The sequence below is a fragment of the Ylistrum balloti genome, unplaced genomic scaffold, assembly GCF_031769215.1.
Source record: "Ylistrum balloti isolate Yb309-2 unplaced genomic scaffold, AGI_CSIRO_Ybal_v1 Utg371412, whole genome shotgun sequence".
In the NCBI taxonomy this organism is placed as follows: domain Eukaryota; kingdom Metazoa; phylum Mollusca; class Bivalvia; order Pectinida; family Pectinidae; genus Ylistrum; species Ylistrum balloti.
This window is the reverse complement of record NW_026782742.1, coordinates 402,336-424,103: the sequence shown is the minus strand read 5'-3', so window position 1 is coordinate 424,103 and position 21,768 is coordinate 402,336. Positions and strand designations below refer to the sequence as shown.

General features: G+C 34.2%; 1 protein-coding gene across 1 annotated transcript; it reads left to right on the top strand.

The window, feature by feature from the left end:
- Window positions 1-144: 144 nt before the first annotated feature.
- Window positions 145-16,895, top strand: LOC132562419 (uncharacterized). Its single transcript, XM_060227162.1, has 8 exons — window positions 145-372; window positions 4,867-5,026; window positions 6,778-6,917; window positions 7,719-7,904; window positions 8,409-8,525; window positions 9,112-9,198; window positions 11,185-11,329; window positions 14,845-16,895. Exons 1-8 carry the CDS (start codon window positions 238-240, stop codon window positions 14,904-14,906), a joined length of 1,032 nt encoding a protein of 343 aa, XP_060083145.1. The 5' UTR covers window positions 145-237; the 3' UTR covers window positions 14,907-16,895.
- The last annotated feature ends 4,873 nt before the right edge of the window (window positions 16,896-21,768 follow it).

Here is a 21,768-nt window from a genome sequence, read left to right as displayed (position 1 = left end):
GCGAAAAATATGTTAAAGAAACATTTTTGTGATGCCGATTTTGCGTAAATTGCTTCCCTTTAGACAAACCGAAAGTAGGTTAAGTGATTGGACTAAAGCATAAAGTATAAGACGGTGACAGATCACATTTACATACAGCATCGTTCGTTTTACAGGGCATAACACATGTTTTGTATTATTGATCAATTTCAGGATATGAATTAACAGAAAACCAACGAAAATACCGACATAAACGATATGGCTGAGGGTGGAGTAGTGACGGACAGCAATGAGCAACAAAGTGGACCAGACACCGCCCCGATAACTTTTAAAGATTTGATTCCAGACGCAGGGGTACCACGACTCCCAGACGCACCTTTTGGCCTTGGCAAGGTAATTTCTAAGTTCTCGAATGAAAAATAAGCATTAGAGCAAATTAATTCGAATTGTTGCAGGATTTTATTGTTGTCAACTATATATCCATCCGTATTCTGTCGACATTCACGCGTAAATTCATGGCTACAAATATGTATTATAACGTTATATATGTTATTGCTGATAATTTTCTTTAAAAGGTGGGATATTCATATCGCCCTTTGTTGTCATCTGTCTATAAAACAACCTGTGTTACCGCTATGTTTTGAGAAGTGCTTTCTCAAATTTCACAAAGTATATATATTCTCCTTAATCCCTAGATTTCCGCTTTTTAAATCAGGATTTATCAGGGGGGATGGCTAGCAGATGGCCAGCTTGGATTTTGATTTTGACAATGAATGTTTATTATCATTATTTCTTGAGAATTTCAATGTACTAGCTATGTCTTTTCTTAGTTTTCAAACATACATGTAGTTCCCCTTACTCCACAGTTTGTCCTTTTGACTTTTGGACTGATAATATTTAAACAAAATGGCCGACAGGCAGCCATCTTGGACTTGACTGTAAGTAATTACAACATGTATGACTTAAATAGAATTTTCGATTTCCTTTCAGCTTAAACAATGGAAAGAAGAAAGCAAAATCTGACTTTTACTGTAGAGTTGTGTAGCATGATGATATTTGCACTCTAAACAGTTTTGAGAAATTTGTAGGAGGAAATTGTGATGCTATGTTGTTCAAACTGGGTTTGTTAATGGGATCTTGTTCGATTAACAATAAATAACATTACATGTAACAATAATCATTTAACTTGGAAAATATATAGACAACAACAGAGAATGAAGCAATGCCTGGTAAACATAAAAATTTGTCACTGACGCACATGTATTATTTTGAGAGGGAGTACATTGCCTTTTTATCGATGGGAATGAGGCCTATGGCTTTGAATGCTGATGAAAAATATGAAATAAGGAAAAATAACAAAACACAAAGGTAATAAAATTTAATCATAATATAAAGGTTGATTTATCTCCAGTGAAGCAGCTGTAGAGTTTTGAGAAGCAAACAGACAACCTCTTGTATTACTTTAGATAAAGGGTGACATTTTACCACTTGACTAAAGGGAAATTCATACTAGACAAGTAGGATGACCTGTACTCATATCCTCACTATATGTACACTTAATGTATGCCGCCTGCAGACAAATTTCCTTGTCAACTTGATTAGATATTTTGACATTGTTGATACAAAGTTGTTGGTATATTGGTTACATGTTTTCTGTCTCTTTTGCTTTCCTTTCCAACCCAGGTAATACAGGTCTGTTCAGGGCAATTAATACACCTAGGTCTGCTGTTCTTGTATATCACATCCACCGATGCATAACAAACAAGCATGCAAAGAAATGAGATGCGTCCCTTCCCAAGTGCCATCATCACCTGTTAAATGTTTACACACATATGTACAAATAGTTATTTGTGTAGACTGTTTGTATCTTATTTTCATTTTTCCAGCATCTAGGTACCTCATGTATGAAGAATTCATTTTCTATGTCATTTTGGTGATTAATTAAATACTTAATGAAAGGATTTACTTTTTCCCAATGTTTTAGAGTGAGAAATGAGGAAAAAATTGCTCTTTTATATGTCAGGGTGCAGGATGGGATATTTCACCTGTAAGGTCACACATCTGGTAAAACCCTTGGCAAAGCTTCAAGTTTTACAACATTTTGTTACAACTCTGGTGGAATATCCTGATCCTGTCCCTTGACATATGAAAGAGCCTTATAGAATGACTTTCCCTATTTTAGGTACTGTTTTGAAACAAACTATTAATTCTACCTTTTATCAAACACCCCACCCCCTTCCCTGTTAGAGGTACAAGTATGTTTTTAGGCTAAACGTACTCGATACGAATAGCCTATTGCGACGGCCTTTCAGACAAAATTAACCGATCCTGGCCTTCTCATTGGCTGAAATATCGAAAAGAGTTAGAGCCCTCTAGCGGCAATTTTCTGCGTAAATAATGCCGCGATCTTTCAAATCGCTATTTTAAAAGCATCCACAATTAGTTTATTTTTAAAAATAACAATACAATTACTATATTTTTTTTTTGCTAAGAAATAAAACATCTCTGCATCCCTTGATTTAGTTTGCAAGATAAATTATGACAGTAAATAAACTGTACATGACTTCCTGTTCATGTCAACGATGTTTTTATCATGGTTCATTATTAATGTGCAATAATCTTAATGAGTATATAAATCAAGTTTGTCAAGTGCCTTGTTGAAGAGGTGTTTAGTGTCAATTAAGATAAAAATGTCAATTAAAACCAAGCAGTTGACATCCAGAAATTGACATATCATGATGACGTAAGGTAAAGATATAGAAAAGATGACACAGCGATGCATGTGAATTATATTCTTTATTTACAAATTTACTTTAATGAAGACTAATTACAGTATATGAAAACTGCAGCCCAATTGTTATCATTACAAATATCAAATTATTTTCTTATGCAAATTTCCATTATAAAATTCTTGAGAAATTTGAGAAAATTCAATAACATTTTGAGTTTTATACTTTTCAATTGATTATTTTTAATCTCCTATCAATTTATACAATGCGAGGTTGAAATTCATAATTAAAATATTTGGTATTTAAACACAATTCCTGTTTTCCTTTTTGCACTACATTGTTAATTTTTTTACCAGCTAGACAAGTTGCACTTAAAATGTCCATCATCGTCGCATTGCTGGTTATGTCATGCTGGAGTTTAAGAGCCATTTATGGGTACACTTGAGTAAGAATAGGATGTTATACATAATTACCTGAAGTAGGTGACCAAAGTTGTTTTTAAGTACGCAAGGCTAATTTTACATTAAAATTTTTATACAAAATTATACTGGTCTGTAACCTTGGACTAACATGTAGATTGTCACCAGATAAAGTTAGATTATACTAAAATAGATATTTTGAGTTAAATTTTGTACAAGGCTAGAATGAAAGTTTAATGCAAGGGAGAAGCCATCATCAGCCCAAGGTGAAAACTGGGGTGTAGCTCTGATTGCCAACATTTATACAGTCTTTTCCCTTAAAGTAGATATATCAGTATATTTACCTGTAAAACTTCACTTGTTGGCACTCAGCAACAGGTATTATGTTCTGGTAATTTTTATTATTTTTTCTTTCAAAGTTTATGTTCATGGTACATGATACATATAATGGTGTATTGATTGGCCTTTAGACCAAATGTTAATTAAACTGAAATGACTATTACTCATTTTTCAAAGATAAATTAGTAGATTTGATACCAGTTACCAGAAATATGATATTTCTTAATCAATAATAACATTCTTTTTCTCTTTATTCTCCCAAAACAATACCATCCTATTGCTAAAAAAAAGTTGGCACTCAGAAAATGCCCTGAAAAGTGCACTTTTGCCTGATTAAGCAGTATAGAGCAATTTTTGCTTGGGGCTGAGTATAAGAAGATAAATCCCAAGGGGAATATTTCCTTACTTAGTTGTGAAAAAACATAACTCAAATTAATATCGGTGTCAATTCCCTTCCTCAAGTTTATAAATGTTTGAGTATGTCAAATCTAGTTGAAGACACCTGAATATTTTAGCTTTTTGTATGGTGTGGCATCCTTTTGCAACATTCAAACAAGTTTCAGCAGACCTAGAGTCGAGATATTTTGCTAGCAGGTACAAAGTGTATTAAGCATCCAGTGTTTTAAATTTTCATCCAGTTCATGAAATAAATTTATCTTTGAATTAAAGGTCAAATCTTTACAGAATTGATTTTCTTTCCAAGTTCCAGAGTCCTGATATTTCACCAACAGAAACATGTAAAGTGTATGGAATGCTATGAAATTCAGCAAATAAAAGACCTTGACCTAATTTCAAGGTCACAGGGTTCATGGGCCTCTTGTCATGACCTTAGATAATATGAATGGGAATTGGTGGTGGAAGGAGGGTTTTAGGAGATACTGGAAAATGAATCCCTCTGAGTCCAATAGGGAGGGAGTTTCTTATATCATTTCTTTATGTCATATAAATAGCCCGGGTCATTTAAGGATGTGTCAGATTTGGATGATGGAAGAAAGCTTTAACTCTTGTAATAGAAAAACCACTGACTAGTGGTCAGTAGCTAGTAACTGCCCCACATAGGCCTCAAACCTGCAACCAAGATAGAGCTCGTCAACTGAAAGACCAAAAAGTCGTAATAGTGGACATTGTGCCTGTTAAAATAAATAAATATATAAATGGATAAAGTGATAGTGACAAAATGGCAAGTGATAAAGACAGTCAGACACCTTAACTACTTGGCCACCACGGCCCCTCAAACAAGGAGGAAATAAAGTATAAATAGAGTGACAATATTAGGTGCAATTAGAACAAAATTCCAACTGTTGTTACATTTAAATTAATGTTTATTAATTCAGAAACACATTTCTAAGATCTAGACCTGATCAATAAACAGAGTAAGTTAAGTATGTGTTTTGTTTCAGAGACGGACCCTGAGTGACCTACAAAGGAAGGAGTATGTGTTTTTGGTACTGGCTGCCCTGTCTCTGACAGCCACACTCGTACTGACCATATGGAAGCTTGCTACTTTATCTAAAACTTCCAATGATTTCTCTTTTGCCTTAGTGTTACTTCTAAGTACACGTAAGTAGGTTGTTGTAGTTTGGTTGTATGTAGAATCTCAGAATCATGGACTTGCCATCAACTCATTCTCAGTTTTGGTAGAGTCAGAGCTCAAAGATTTGTTTTCACATTAATACCATCCGTTTTATTTGTGTTCCTTTTCTTGTCTTATGGTTATATTTGTCTGCAAAGTTTAGAATATTTGGAATTTCAGTTTTCACTTTTGTATCTGATATATTTATTCAAAATAACCCCAATGGGCCATCATAGCTAGTAGGGACTGCCATAACTTAGTCAGTATACTGTTGATGTTTACAACCTCAAATGAAGACATGATAAAAAATGTATGCGTTACGTGGGTGATCCCTACCTGTTACAGTTTGTATTTCTCAGAAAACTGAGAAACAGAATGGTCATGTACTTAAAGTTGTAGTTATGTTATCAAATAAGACATTTAACTATAATTGCTCTGGATGGTATGTGACGGGCCTCCAGTATTATGTTCATTGAAGTAGTTAACAGCTATCATAACGACTCCCCATGTTACAGTGACCTGGACTGTTGATGGGATGATTAAACCAGCAAAAACAGAGATTACATAACAGGACAGGGAATAAGCTTTAGTTTATAACTTATTGAACAGCAAGATACTTGGATAAGTATATTGCCAAGTAAATAAGGTACTAAATTTAGAAAGGTTTGACCCAGAAATAACCTGGTCTGGTCAGGGAGCATAGGCTTCAATATTGGGGCAGTTGTATACATTATTGTGATGGATGTATTCTGTTTTGTCTGAAAATTTATTCCTTCCAAGTGGGAATAGGTCACCATGATGTTTAATTGCAGTACAGACTAGTGGTGTACATGATTAAATATTTATGGATCAATTAATGTGCATTCACAATCTTCAGACGCATACACAAAAACTGTCATTTTTAGCTTACTAGCCCACATGGTCAAGTAAGCTATAGGAATACTGCAGCATCTGGCAGCTGTCTGTCAACTTTTTCTACTGGTCATGAAGGACTGAGGGGATTTTGACAAAATTGTGTTTGAAGCACCCTAAGGGGGAAAGGAACATGTTTTGTACAAATGTTGTGTCCTGGCCCCCCAGGGATTGAGGAGCAGAGCCCAAAACGGGAAGTTTTACAAGTCCTTTAAAATCCTGCTCTTTCTGTAGTAATGATTGGATGTCGCCCAAATTTGGTGTGTAGTATGTGAAGGGGGGTCAATTTAGATAAATGGTGGGTCTTGCCCCCCGAAAGCAGGAGGGGCAGGGCCCAATATGGGAAATAGAGAATGTTCTTTAAAATCCTACTTCTGTAGGAATGATTGGATTTTGTCCAAATTTGGTCTGCAATATCCTTCGGTGAAGGGGAATCAGTTCCATATAATCAGTGGATTTCAGTCCCTTGGGGAAATGTAAGTTCTTAAAAATCTCTCTTCTGTACAAGGGTATTGTCCAAGTTTGGTCTGAAACAATTTTCATGAATAGTAAATTTGACTTCAGGCCACAAGAACCCTGAACCCAATAGAGAAATTATTTATGAAATTCTTTGTTAAATGACTGAATCTCTTAATTAGCAAGGCAGAGATGCAGGCCCTTTGAGCCTCTTGTTTAGTTTAGATCAATAGACATGTTTAAGGAATGTAAGTATAAGCATTGAACTGTATTGTTATGTCATTTATGGTCATTATAAATGAAGTGGTTTTACTAGTAAAAATGGTGTTGCATGTTTTAATTCTTTCAGAAATTGTAATTTTCATTTCAGTATTTTGTGTATGGTACGTGGTAGAAGGTGTGTGGATGGAGAGGCCTTATGAAATCTTTGTTCTGTCACTGTCTACCTGTATTGTCTGGTTGTATATTATCCTGAACTTTGCCCTTGGTAAAAGGGATGTTGTCAAAATGGTATGTTGTAAATTTTATGCCTGTTTGTTTATTTCATTCACTATGATAATGACTTACAAGATGTTATATTTTATTAGGTCATCTGACTCAAATGGTGAGGATGACCTATAATTATTGTGTTTTGTTCGTTGTTGTGAGCCAGCCATGTGTACACTTTATATTCAAATGACTTTTTCTCAATAACTTAAAGGCTTAGGGTGCTGATATTGGGCCTGTTGCATGATGGGATGAATGACTACCAAGTTTATCAAAATGAATGACCTTGATTTACTTTCAAAATCACAGGGGTCAAATTTGTTAAAATCTTTAAAAAACTTCTTCTCATTTACCAAAAGGCCCAGAGGGCTGCTATTGGGAATGTATGATGCTTGAATAAATGGCTTCTTCTCAATAACAAAAAAGTCCATGCTGTTGATATTGGTTATTTAATATTATTGTATAAAGGGCTATCACTTTGTTTAAGTAATTGACCTTGACCTATATTTAAGATCAAGGGAGAGGGGGGATCAAAAATTCAATTCCCCAGTAATTATTTATACAAAAATAACTCTGGATGGCATCCATGTTTGACCTGATTTCTGATAATGAAGTCACTAACAGCTCATCATTCACAAATTTTAAGTCATTTCTAGATCAGCATTTATGAAATAATGTATTCACAAATATGTCCGAAGATTTAAGTCCATGAAATAAAGAACTCATGAAATCTAAACGTTTTTTCCATTTGTAATTATCGGCTTAGTACCATGTACAAATTGATAGCTAGATACATAACGTATACATACTTTTATCTGTTTCCAGGTCCGACTTATTGTTACTTCAGTGCTCAGCCCTTTTATCATAGTGTTCGCCATCCTTATAGCCAAACACTACTTTGATTCCGGACGTTTGATTTTCCGCACTGTGGGAGCTCAGAGTTTGATGCAACGAATGTGTTGGACTTTGTTTGGCTTCTTTGGATGGTTAAAATTTGATCTACAGCTTAGTGTAAGAGAGACCCACCAACAGAATGTTAAATCAAGTGCCTGGATTATATATCCTAGGTTTTATCAAATTGTAATGAAACATCTTTGTAAAGTTTAATGTATACCTTTACATCATTGTGGAATTAGATAAGGAATCATATATTTTGTCAATTTTCCTGATTTTTTCAAAAATTTTATATTACATGCATATGTAATTCCATTGATAGATATAGTTCAGTGAATCAGCTTACTCTAATTTTAACAATTCATGGATGTATGAATTCATGATCAAGACTACCCGTGAAAACAACAAAAATGAATCCCCCACAAAAATCAATCATTTTACAGTATCAGAATTTCTTTAATTAGTCCTAATGACTTTTTATTATTATATGATAATATAATATAATAATTTTTTTTTTAAATGCTCATTTCTTAACAGTTCAATATTGTATCATAATATTGTAACCATCTGATCATGAATGACATCATCAGAATTTCCTTATTTTTGTTTGTGTTGTAACAGCTCTCCATGGTGATTCTGATCTTGACCACTGGTCAGACGCTTCATGAGCTGGAACTGGTCATAATCATTGTTGGCATTATTGTCGTCTTGGGATGTGCTGTGCTTGGATATCTTGGGGTAAGATTGATAATTATATGCTCTCGATTATCTCCCTTTACCTAATGTATTTATGGAAATCTTGGGAATTGTTGTTGCTATTTTTTGTTAATTTATTTATCCTGGAGGGAGAATTGTATTGAAAATGTCAACTTTGATAGCAACAACTCCCCTTGACATAGAAGTCTTGGATTAATCGTTCTAAATGTCCAAATTTTAAAATTTATAAAATAAAATGCGCAAGTATTTGGAAAGCATCCCTCATTCAGTCTTCAGCTTAAAAACACCTTAAATATAAGCAGGTGTTGAAAATAAACATTAAAATCCTTATTAACATAGAATATGAGCTGTGAATTATTTTCAAGATGAGGGTATGGTCAAAAATTAATTAGTATATATGTATTCAATTTCCTGTCTATTTTAAGTCATTAAAAGCATCAATTAGAGGTTAATTGCAAAATTATCGTTAAAAATAACTTCAAAAAGAGATAAACACATACATGTAAATCTCAATGAGGAATAGATTCTATTATTAAATTACTAGAAATTTCTAAACATTTAATAGAATTCCTATGAAATGATGTATAATTATTATTTCTTCTTCCAGGTGCGGAATGAAAACCAGATTTTATCTATCATATTTTCCTGTACCCTTATCCTTCAGCCAAGCTACATTATCTACAAAATTGTAGAGGTAAATAAGATAATTTCCTAATTTCTTTATTTTAGTTTACTTTCATTATGACCTATCCCCATCTATTAGTTTAACTACAGGGCTAATGCACCTTCCTATTATGATTCTGAAATTTCTTTCAAATTTTCTTTAGTTGCCTCCTAGGTTTAAAAATCTAGGTCCTTAATTGACATCTCAGATGAGTCCTAGAAGGACGAAACAGCTGTATGATGTAGCATCACTGACGAGTCCTAGAATGACGAAACAGCTGTATGATGTAGCATCACTGACGAGTCCTGGAAGGACGAAACAGCTGTATGATGTAGCATCACTGACGAGTCCTAGAAGGACAAAACAGCTGTATGATGTAGCATCACTGACGAGTCCTAGAATGACGAAACAGCTGTATGATGTAGCATCACTGACGAGTCCTGGAAGGACGAAACAGCTGTATGATGTAGCATCACTGACGAGTCCTAGAAGGACGAAACATGTAGCATGTACGATGTAGCTGTATGATGTAGCATCACTGACAAGTCCTAGAAGTCACTGACGAGTCCTAGAAGGACGAAACAGCTGTATGATGTAGCATCACTGACGAGTCCTGGCTGTAATGTAGCATCACTGACAACATGATGTAGCATCACTGACGAGTCCTAGAAGGACGAAACAGCTGTATGATGTAGCATCACTGACGAGTCCTAGAAGGAGGAAACAGCTATATGATGTAGCATCACTGACGAGTCCTAGAAGGACGAAACAGCTGTACGATGTAGCGTCACTGACGAGTCCTAGAAGGACGAAACAGCTGTATGGTGTAGCGTCACTGACGGGTCCTAGAAGGACGAAACAGCTGTACGATGTAGCGTCACTGACGAGTCCTAGAAGGACGAAACATCTGTACGATGTAGCGTCACTGACGAGTCCTAGAAGGACGAAACAGCTGTACGATGTAGCATCACTGACGAGTCCAGGAAGTACGAAACAGCTGTACGATGTAGCATCACTGACGAGTCCAGGAAGTACGAAACAGCTGTACGATGTAGCATCACTGACGAGTCCAGGAAGTACGAAACAGCTGTATGATGTAGCATCACTGACGAGTCCTAGAAGGACGAAACAGCTGTAGCGTCACTGACGAGTCCTAGAAGGACGAAACAGCTGTACGATGTAGCGTCACTGACGAGTCCTGGAAGGACGAAACAGCTGTACGATGTAGCATCACTGACGAGTCCTGGAAGGACGAAACAGCTGTACGATGTAGCATCACTGACATGTCCTAGAAGGACGAAACAGCTGTATGATGTAGCATTACTGACGAGTCCTGGAAGGACGAAACAGCTATATGATGTAGCATCACTGACGAGTCCTAGAAGGACGAAACAGCTGTATGATGTAGCATCACTGACGAGTCCTAGAAGGACGAAACAGCTGTATGATGCAGTTTTATTCAATGTTTGGCTTTCCTATCCCTAAATTTTTATTGAAGATGCTTTTTACCAGTGTTCAATCGTTATGGTAAATTTGAAGAAAAATTCAACCCCTCGTTGTATATAGTCGATCACTACTGCATCTTCTCTAAATTTGTATGAAAGGTGTTGTTTACATGTCTTTTGTATGGTTGCACTGTCTCACTGTCAAACATTCCAAACTACAAAATAAAGATGTTTGAGATCAACACCTAATGTTTTTCAAAATCATATTACTGTACATGATGCTACTAAGATGAAAATCTGGTACATTTAATAGAAAAGTAATTTTATTTTTGTTTTGGTTATTTCAAAAACCTAAATATGATATTAAGCAAAACATGATATCAAGCCAAATGTGATATTAACAGGATACTGTCCATCTCAGGAGACCAGTTTTCAAATTAACCTTAAGTACAAAGCGACGTATATATTATGACAAAATTTCAGACATCAAATTGTTACGTCATAAAACTACAAACAATTATCCGTTAATATTCAGAATCCTTACATCACAAAGTTTGGTTTATATTTTCAGTCAGTCTCTAAGTTCAGTCCGTCCACAGATAACCTTGCTTTGCCCACCATTGTTTGTGGTACAGTTGCATTATTTACCAGATGTGTCATGATCACCTACTTTGTAAAGTCATGGCTGAATTACGGAAAAGGATTGAAACAAAAAGGTATGTGGTAAGAAGGGAATAAATATTTTGTCATAATTTGAAACTTGTGGTTTGGATTGATATCATTGTCTTTGTGACATTTTCTTTCTGCTGTCTGTTGTCTCTGTACAAGTACAACTACCAAAACACTGGAATGATTGCCATATTGATGACACAAATCATTTTTGAAAAAAAAAAAACATATTTACATAAAAATATCAAAATCACACTAATATATTTTACATGACTGGTTTAGAACACCTGGACACATACTTTTATATCTTCAATTGTTTTTTTCTAACTTGACAAAATCTAATATGAGATAACAAGATATAGTATATCTATTCTAAATCTGAATAGTAGTATGATCTAAATCAGAAAATAAATATTAGCTACATACACATAATGTTTACTTTCAGTTGTGTCATAAAGAGCTGCTGTCAGCCAATTTTAATTGTAGCATATGATATTGATAATGTGTGACAGGGTTTTGACTGAACACAATTTATAAAGAATATACTGTTAAAGTTATCATTTTTAATGGGCTGTCATTTTGATTATTTTTCAATTTTTTTTATTTTACTAGAAATTAAATGAAAAAAAAATGATTCCTTGAAAAAAATTAACTACAGAATAATGCATATGTGTCCTTTTTTATTGAAACCAAAGAAACAAAATTGTTTGTATTTTTTGACTTGATAATGTATTGTCTTGTACTTTTGCAGTCCTTTTTTGAAATTTCATTCCAATTCTTGCAACATTTTGTGATATTTAAATTTCACACTTTGCATGGGCCACATTACCTGCTTGAATCTATTTAAAGTCTCTATGAAATTTCTGGCTCTATATCGAGGGGTGGGCTTATTGCAGGACAATCTTAGACAACATATATCTGCTTTACCTTAAAACAACAAGAATATGTAATTAATATTTTCTTTTGGTGGTAGTTTATCGCTTGAATGGCTATCAGTTGCTGGACACCAGACTACACTCATGATTCCATCAAACAAAAAATAATAAAATTCACTGTAGGTGATATAGTCCATCTCTTAAGCATGTAGGGTAAAGGTTTGGTATAGTGAAGAGCAGTGCTTTCTATGTTTTGCTTGTAGCATGTAGATCGAGTGACGGTTTTGGTATAACTGCCATTGTCAGGTTTCAAGCATTAATTCGGAGGCAGATTTTGGTGATGGTGTAGATGACATTTTGTTACAGAAAAGATGCAGGCTACAGGATTAAAATAATACCATATTCAAATAAGTAAATGTGACATGTACTTATAAAAACATCAAAAAGATGTGCCTTATAAAGGATGAAAAAATATCTAGATATACTCACAAACATTACCTCTTGTACAAGTTGGACAGACTTGCTCATGAATAAGGGAAATCACTCTACATGTTCCTTTATACTTAGTATTTTGTACAACTTTTTGGGGCAACATTATTTGTATGGTCTGCGATAGAAATCGAGCAAAAGTTCAAAAGGTTGATACGATGCTTGCAATTTTACATCACAAATTGGCTTTGCCTTTTTCTAAAATCCAAGTTAAAAAAAGTTCTTCAATCTACATTGTATCAGCTGTAGGTTTGCATGAGGTTGAGAATCCTTATCCTATGTAATATAACTAAATATACTGAGAGGAAACAGAAACGCTATTAGGAATTTCCAGGTCAACTACGGGAAATAGAAAAGGGTTTTAGAATGTAATTATGGTGTAACTGGAAGATAGTTGACCACTCTGTCATCTACGAGAATTTCATTTGTGTATGTTAAGTAAACCTTTCCAATTTGAGGTTGATTCAAGAGTACCCCACTCAAAATGAATTGCATTCTGGACCCATCAATATCGTGTTTGCCCCCGCGAGCTGCAGTAACTGCACAAACTCTTTTGTGCATTGAATTGATCGGGGTATTAACCCTCCTCATTGGTATATGATTCCATTCCTCATCCAGCGCCAACGCCAACTGAACGATGTTGATTGGAGGATTCGGCCTACGTTTTATCCTTCTGTCCAATTCGTCCCATCAATGTTCTATTGGGGAGAGGTCAGGGCTGTGTGGGGGTCAGTCTAGGGTGGGGACATTGTTTGTTGCAGCAAAACCTCGCTACATGCGGCCAGGCTTTGTCCTGCTGAAACGTCAGTTGACGCTGCTGTACTAGAGGAACAACATGCAGCGCTAGGACTTGATTTCTGTAGCTGACAACCGTGAGATTTCCGTGAATAATGACCAGAGGAGTCTTGATATCATGTTTAATCCCTCCCAATACCATGGCTGATCCTCCTCCAAAGCGGTTATTCTCTATCACGCAAGCATTTGCATAGCGCTCGTGGGTACGTCTATAGACACGACGTTGGCTGTCTGCCCGATAAAGCAAAAACCTGGACTTATCTGAGAACAGGACCCTTCTCCAACGTTGCATTGGGAAGTGTCTTACTAAATGTGCATTCAGCCATTGCATTGGTCTCACGCGTCGCCGTGCATTAAGCTGTCCAAATTATGACCACCACGGTCCTCGACCGAAGGCAGGCATTCGAGTACGCACTGTCTTTGGATCAATTGGAACATGATGACGCCCATTTGTGTTCCTTGCTGTTTCCGTAGGTGCGAAAGTCGCATTGCCCTATCCTGCCAACGCGTCGACACAATGGCACGACCCCTGTCAACTTCGGACAGTCGTGGCATTTTTAAGGTGAACTGATTTTGCTTAAAATGTGGGAAATCAAGACGGATATGTCTGAAGGTTCGCACACACAGATTTTGAACCAATCCTTTATACTGGGTTCGAGATATCGTGCTTTTGTCTCTTATTCTTTTGTACAAGCGGCGTGCACAGTTTAGTTATGCATCAGTGATTTTAATACGGTACCATAGGGACCTAACTCAAATGCACACATTTGTCAAGTTTCAAGGGTGTACGTCAAGGGTTTATTTTACAATATTAACTTTCTGCTAATTGCATTTCTTTTTTCGCTGCTTTGTCCATACGTCCATCTTTTCCATTTTTTTCATCCATTCTTTTGTTTCCTGAGCATTGACTTTGTCCACAGTTAACCAGGGATCATGAAAATTGTTGTATACATTGGGCATATTAAGGTGACTGGCATTGTACCAAATTTAGGGCCTTTGACACCTCTATTACAGAGTTATTGCCCTTTGTTAAAATTTCATGTCCAGAGATTAATTTTAATGTGCTCACATTTCATCTAAGATAATGAAACTTTGTATATAGATTGATCATACTAAGATGATGTGCATTGTATGAAATTTATGGCCAACAACCGCTTAATTACAGAGTTATTGCCCTTTGTTAATTTTTTGTTGTCTGGAGCATAACTTTGATTGCTTTAAAACAAGGATAATGAAACTTAGTGTATACATTGATCATACTAAGATAATGTGCAGTGCACCAATGTTTGGGCCCACAAGCCCTAATTACAGAAATATTGCCTTTTGTTAAAATTTTGTGTCTAACAAAGTTCTTTTTTGTGGGAGCATTTGTCAGTTACACTGATACTTTCGTTTTCTTCTAGTATTTGCTGGAAATCAAACAGACGAGGAAGTCAACCGAAACAATGAAACTGTACAAGCTTAAGCAATGGTGGATGAAAAAAAAAAGTTGCTTGACTTATCAAACTGTCTGCATTCCAATTAATCAGAATTTTTTTTTTTTTTTTTTTAATTTTTGAGGGAAGTCGTTGTGCTCAAACGATAAACAGTAATTATTACAGGTACAAAGTCCCTCATCGGTACACAGCTGTTGCCTGTTGTACAGAAGTATATGGTTTCTGTATTTTACTACAAGTTAGCGTTTCTTTGTTAAGTTTTATCCTGTGTTATATTTTTAATCTGTTGAATGTCTGTGATTGTGCTAATTTGATTTTGGAACTGATCATGAAGACCAAATGGCAGCCACCATCTGGGATGTAACAGTTAAAGATTAATATTACCATTTCATATTGTGATTTTAAATTTTCTACAACAAATAGAAAATACCAAGAAAAGACCTCAAGAGAAATTATCAATCTCGTTAAGACCAAATAAAGCGCAAACAATGATGGGCACCAAAATTTCTTTGGGGTCTATTTTTGGTATGACTAACAGTTGAAAATTTAAATTGTATCAGAATTTCTATGTCTTTGCCATGAAATAGCAGGGACATATAGTGTTGTCCCTGACTATCATTCCATGACGATTTTAGATCCCACTGATTTATCCCAATGGATGGAGATATTGAATTATAAATTGTAATTTTATTATCTGATCCTTTAATTTATATGTTGATGTGTTTTGTTTTAATCAAGATTTTTCTTACTGTTTGCTTCAATTCATGATATGGTTATACGTTTATATACAGAATTCTTGCAATTATTGAAGTTTAAATAATTTCCAGTTATACGTTTTTATCTATCATATATAAATGTACAGGGTGCTTTTGAAATGAGATTTGACATTGTTAGACCAGGCATTTTAAAGTTATTATTTAACTTTTTACTCCGTTTAAGGGTAACAGCATTTTGTTTTACAAAACCATAATGAAAAAATATATGCGGCCATTTATATATGGTTTTTAACAATTCCAAATCTCTTCAGTTACTTATAACAGCAAAGACCTACAAATCAGGTCTTTGTTGGATATCAGTGAAATGATGTCATAATCAGTTGTTAAATTACTCAAATATAGAAGAATATCATGTGACCTTGCTTTGACTGCATCATATGGACAGAGAATGTCTCATATATGTTTAACATTGGGACAATTCATTTTCAGACGTATTCTGTGTTAGAACATATTAAAGTTAAGGCATTAATCCTACTGTTTACAAAAAGAGACTTCACAGATCATATTTTTTTTTACCGAGAGTCATGAGCTATTTTAAAGCTCTAATATAAGTTAATGAGGTATTCGAAAATGCCTGCAATCACACACTTTGCTTTTTAGCCCATTATCATATCAGATGGTGTATACAAAATTGCTCTACTAACTTGTCCATCGTCGGTTCATATACAGTTTTTGTTATTGCTATTTCTTGAGAAGTACCAGATGGATCTTTTCTCAAATTTCATATTTATGTTCTCCTTGAACCCTATTTTTGACCATTTGATTTTGGGTCTGATCAGAAACACAAAATGGCTGACAGGTGACCATCATGAATTTTGACTTTGGAAGTTTGTTATCTCTGTTTCTTGAGAACTACAGCATAAAAATAAAAATTTGTTTAGGACCAAATCTTGGATCTGGCAATTGAAAATTATTATCGCTATTTCTGCAAAGGAATGTTCAAATTTATTATCATTACGAGCAGAAACAGAAAAAAGGGAAAACAAGAAGGGACAAGATTGAACTTTCCAAGAGCAAATATAGATCAAACAATTATGGGCTGCAAGATCCCTCGGGGAGCTCTTGTTGAACAACAGTTTGAAAAATTTGATTTGTGTTTTTGAGAAATTTTTTAAAATGTGTCCTATGTCCTTTAAGGTCACTAAAAGCTGTCAACTTTATTTTGAAATCTTTTGTTTAGATCGCCACCTAATCGTTGATATTTTTCTTTAATCTTTTCGATTAGTAGACTCTCCTCCACTTAGGCATTCAACCAAATCAAAAAAGAAAAAAATATACAAAATAGAATAATTATGTTGATGTATGTTGAATATTTGCCTCCTATTTCTTGATAGGATTTTAGAACATTATCGTGTGAACAGCATTGTAAAAATTTAGTGATTGACGTTTATCATGTTTATATTATTTCATTTTAATTTACTTTTGTTTGTTTGGGTTTTTTTTTTCATGAAACTACATTGACAAAGCTTATGTGGTACAGCATAGTGAGGATAATGTATCCATTTAATTGTCATTTTGTGTTAATAAATCAATTTCATTATATGTTGGATACACTATAACGGGGTATAATATACAAAGAGAATAAAATCATGTATTATATTTATTACTGAAATTGTAATTAAGCTGCTTAAAGTATGATATTAAACAGATTCATAATTCATCAATGTTGATGTCACCTGTGATGGACACTTCAGGTAGACACAATTTTAAAAGAATTGGGTTTTGTGTTTACACAGCTTATCATATCATTATCATTAAAGATATATTAGTATGTTTACTTGTAAAAAGACTAAAAACTGAAATTCAAAATCAGGCTCGTCTCTGAAACACAAGATATCCATGACAACATTTTTTCAGTTCAGGTTCAGAAACAAGGTCTGGATAATTTGATATTCGAAATATTTTCAGTTTGAACCATTCAATTTTAAAATTAAGTTTCATTTCATAAATATTGATATTGCTGTATAATGTATTTACACAAAGGTGATAAAAAGATTGTGCTTTATATTGTAAAAATACAGCGCCTTACTCCTTGTTTTACTCGAGAATTTTCATTTGCAAATTTCTATATTTTTATAAAATTGTATTTTTGTATAATGTACTGTTCGATTGGCATTTTTAAAATGCATTGTTCCGTTATAGTTTACTGTTAAGTGTTTTTTATCTGCATATAAGATACCCATCCCTGTATAACACAAATAATGGTTATTTTGCGGTTGGTTTGGTCCAGTTGTTTAAAGTATTGTTAGCTTAACCAAGCACTTATCAGTGCATTAAAATTATGCTTCAATGAATTGATTTAATCAAATATTACTTTTTCTTATAAGATTTCAATTTTAAACATGAAATTTTTCATTTCTAAACTCTTTAGCTTTTCTACTTAAGCAATTCAGATATTTTTTATTGTCAGGTATGTAGCAAAGTATGGATTAAGCAGCATCTTGACTGCGTTTGATTTATGTGCTAGTTACCCTGAAGTACAATAAAAGCCTTGTTTGTTGTAAATGACACTTTAAAATTGATGTTCCTGAATAAATTGTTAATACTTTGATGCAATGTAAATGTTTATTAGCAAATGTTTGCAATGAAATTTTTACATCAATACATTTGTTTGTTTGTTAAATTTTTTGCCCTGGAAACAGCCAGAATCACTTCATGTAGTAGCTAGTAGCTACATATACTTCAGTTGTCAACAAACAGGAAACCTGTTGGATGCCATCCAAACCCATTAGAATAAAGTGTCTTGCTTAGCTTCCCGAGAAATACAAACCATCATTGGTAGGGAGCTTTGAACCATGCATCTTGGATATTTACCTGACTTTGGCAAACTGACTAGGCTATTGAAGCCTCCTTCATTTCAATGTGTACATATCTATACATTACATACCAAACAGTGTATTTAACCATTCAATGTTGGTCAGCTTGTATTTATTGTCAGTATGAATGCAATACAGGTGACAAATAAATAGAATGATGTCTGTTAGGACAGACGTTCAATGGTTATACTTACATTTCGATAATTAATTGAAACTTTAATGTTTTTTCTGGTTAATTTTTAGCTCACCTGGCCCAAAGGGGCCTTGTCGTCTTTAAGTTTTATATACAGCCATTGACCCTTTAATATATTGCAACTATTTATGAATGACTGAGCGGATTTTAATCAAATTTGGTCTGAAGCATCTATGGAGAAAGAGGAACAAATTTTGTGTAAGTGGTAGGTCTGGGCCCAGTTTTAGCTGAAGTGACTCGGAAAGAGTTGACATAACGTTGGTCAATATTGCACTAAAATGGCAGCTTGTCATTGTCATGTAGTCCAGACTGCATGTATTCTCCTGTACATACAATCCAGATTAACACTGAGTTCATGGGAGGCCGTCATGTAAAATGTAAATGTAACTATATGAGCTTTATTCATGTTTTTGTACTCCTTGGACTTAATGTATTGTCTGTGATGTTAAAACTAGTCTATTAAAACTAAGCACAAATGATTGAGGCTGGTTAGAGATCTACAATTGTAGTCAAACATAGTAACTAGAAATACATTAGATATATAAATATTTGTATGTAAGTATGGTATTGCCACCATCGTTGAAGACTGGCAATATTGCAACGATGATGAATGTTGTTAATTTTCTTTGTCTTTGAAGTATAATGACCATGATAAGTAAACAGCTGGATCCTGCAGACTTTCCATCTGTAGCTGAAATACATGTCGTTAACCAGAATGGTTTCCATTATTTTTTATTTTCAGAAATGTTATTAAAATTCTGGTGTTACAAACAAATACATAGATACAGGTATGTATATATCCTATTAACAGACCTTCAATCCTTTTACATACTAAGGTTAGTGGAAAAATCTTTCTGTTCAAGCCTGATTTAAAACTATGCACAGTTGTAAATTAAACATACTTAAGATGTTGCCTGAATGCCGACATTGACAAAAGACCTCAAATATTTCATGACTGTCTTTTTGTATTATAATAATCAAGCGATGACAGTTCTGGAAAATGATGAACTAAGATATTAACTGCTTTGAACTATTTGTACTGTATATTTTCTAGAAACCTGACATGGCAGAAATATTTTCCTATTTTAAAACGGGAAAATCTTATATGACTTACCATACGTTGTCGAAAACGTGTGTACAATTACTTGTCCATTGCTTTGCTTATGATATACTTTAAAAAAAATTAGACATCTGTATATAATATATACTATTCTACAGTGTTAATTTTATGATCTATAACTTGAATGTAACTTACATTACACTGTCACATTAAACCAGAAAGGACTTTTTTTATGAAAACAATAAAATGCTTTATAATTTAATCTCCTCACCTTTTAAATATTTTTCACAATTTTATTCAATCTTGGGGGGGAAAACCCAGAAAATAAGACCACACAAAAATAGCAAGCTTTCGATAAAATATTATGCTCATGTTGTAGCCTCACAATACAGTTTTGTTCATTTCAAAAAAAATACATAGTTCATTTACATTTGCACGTTCACACACGTGCATCAAAACCATGTGTATTAAAGGACAGTGATAAATGGTACAGATAAATTTACGTGGTGTTATGTTATATCTCAAAATATGTCATAAATTCCTGATACAGTAATCCCTACTTCTTCCCTCCTGTTCCAAGAGATGTGTCAGTTCCTACCGACACATACTGCTCAATGTGATATGCCATCTACTGGTTCTGAATAATGTATTACTACTTACATGGCAACTATACAAGATCCAGCTGACACCTTATGTAGATATCAAAATAAACACAAAAGGGCTCCAGTATACAGTGACGGTCTGTCAAACACTGGATAGTCGGCAACTATATAAGGTTAGGCTGATTATTGCAGACCTCAATGGAACAGATTCGTTAAAAAATGCAAAAATATAATCGACGCTTAGGCATGTATGATTGTTTAAAAATCCGCTCCTGGAGACGTTTGTATATGATGTGTTTGAAGCCTTGTCGTCTTTAAGTTTTATATACAGCCATTGACCCTTAAGTACATAAAGATGTAGACCATTCTTTCATTATGGCGTTCCTTAATTTGTTTGTGTCATAAATTACTTTTCTAGGTAAACTTTTTTCAATATTTTGGAAACTCTTCAATTCGCTTTACACATTTCGAAACATAACCTTTAACAAAACGGTATCTGAGGCTTTAGAATTTATATTAAATCAATAAAAAATGAAATTAGTACTCTATCTCAAAGGGGGAGCGGCACTTTTATCATATCGACGTTCTCTTGTTAGTATGCCGAATAGAAAGATTTATGCGAAGTTTTCTGCAAAAAAACAAATGAAAGACCAAAGACAACCGTCATTTTTTTTTCTCTTTCTCTCTCTCCCATTCTACATCCCTCTTTCTATCTCTCTTTCCCTATGCCACACCCTGGTCTTATCTCTCTGTCTGTTTCTTTATTTTTTGTCCACTTATACATTTTACATAAAAAGACTATTATAATAGTTTCATGTCACCACGTGACCATATTTGTGTAAATGTTTATGTGTATGTTGTAGGAGAAGTCATTTATAAGTTGGTAAAACTTACTGACTAATCCTATTGTCAATGTCATTGTCAATAAAATATAAAGCTCTATTTTAACCCACCATAACATCGTAACCGCACGACCGATTTCCAAGCAATTTTCGATAAAATGATCATTCAGACACGGGTTTTGTTCTGCTTACAAAAAAAATACACTAAAGTTACACTTTAAACTAAAACAACAGTCATGTAAATATTCATTAATCCTGTTGTTGCACGTTCACACACGGGAACAAAATAAACAACAAGGGGACCAACAGATATATTAACGAGCACCAAACATGTCCAGCTTCATTTCGCATAAGGAAATTGATTGTTTTATAATCCATGGTAATAACAAGTTTTGCTGAGAAATACTACATGGATTTTCTTACTACTATAAACAGACACGACGTATGTTAAATGTACTCAAGATTATGTACATTCTCTTCTCTGTAATTTCTTGTCTATTTTACATTATTCATTTTCATTATAACTCAGTTCTTAGCTTGCAATATTTAACCTCTATCTCTCTCAAAACTCTCGTGTTCTCACTTCATTGTTAATTTGTGTA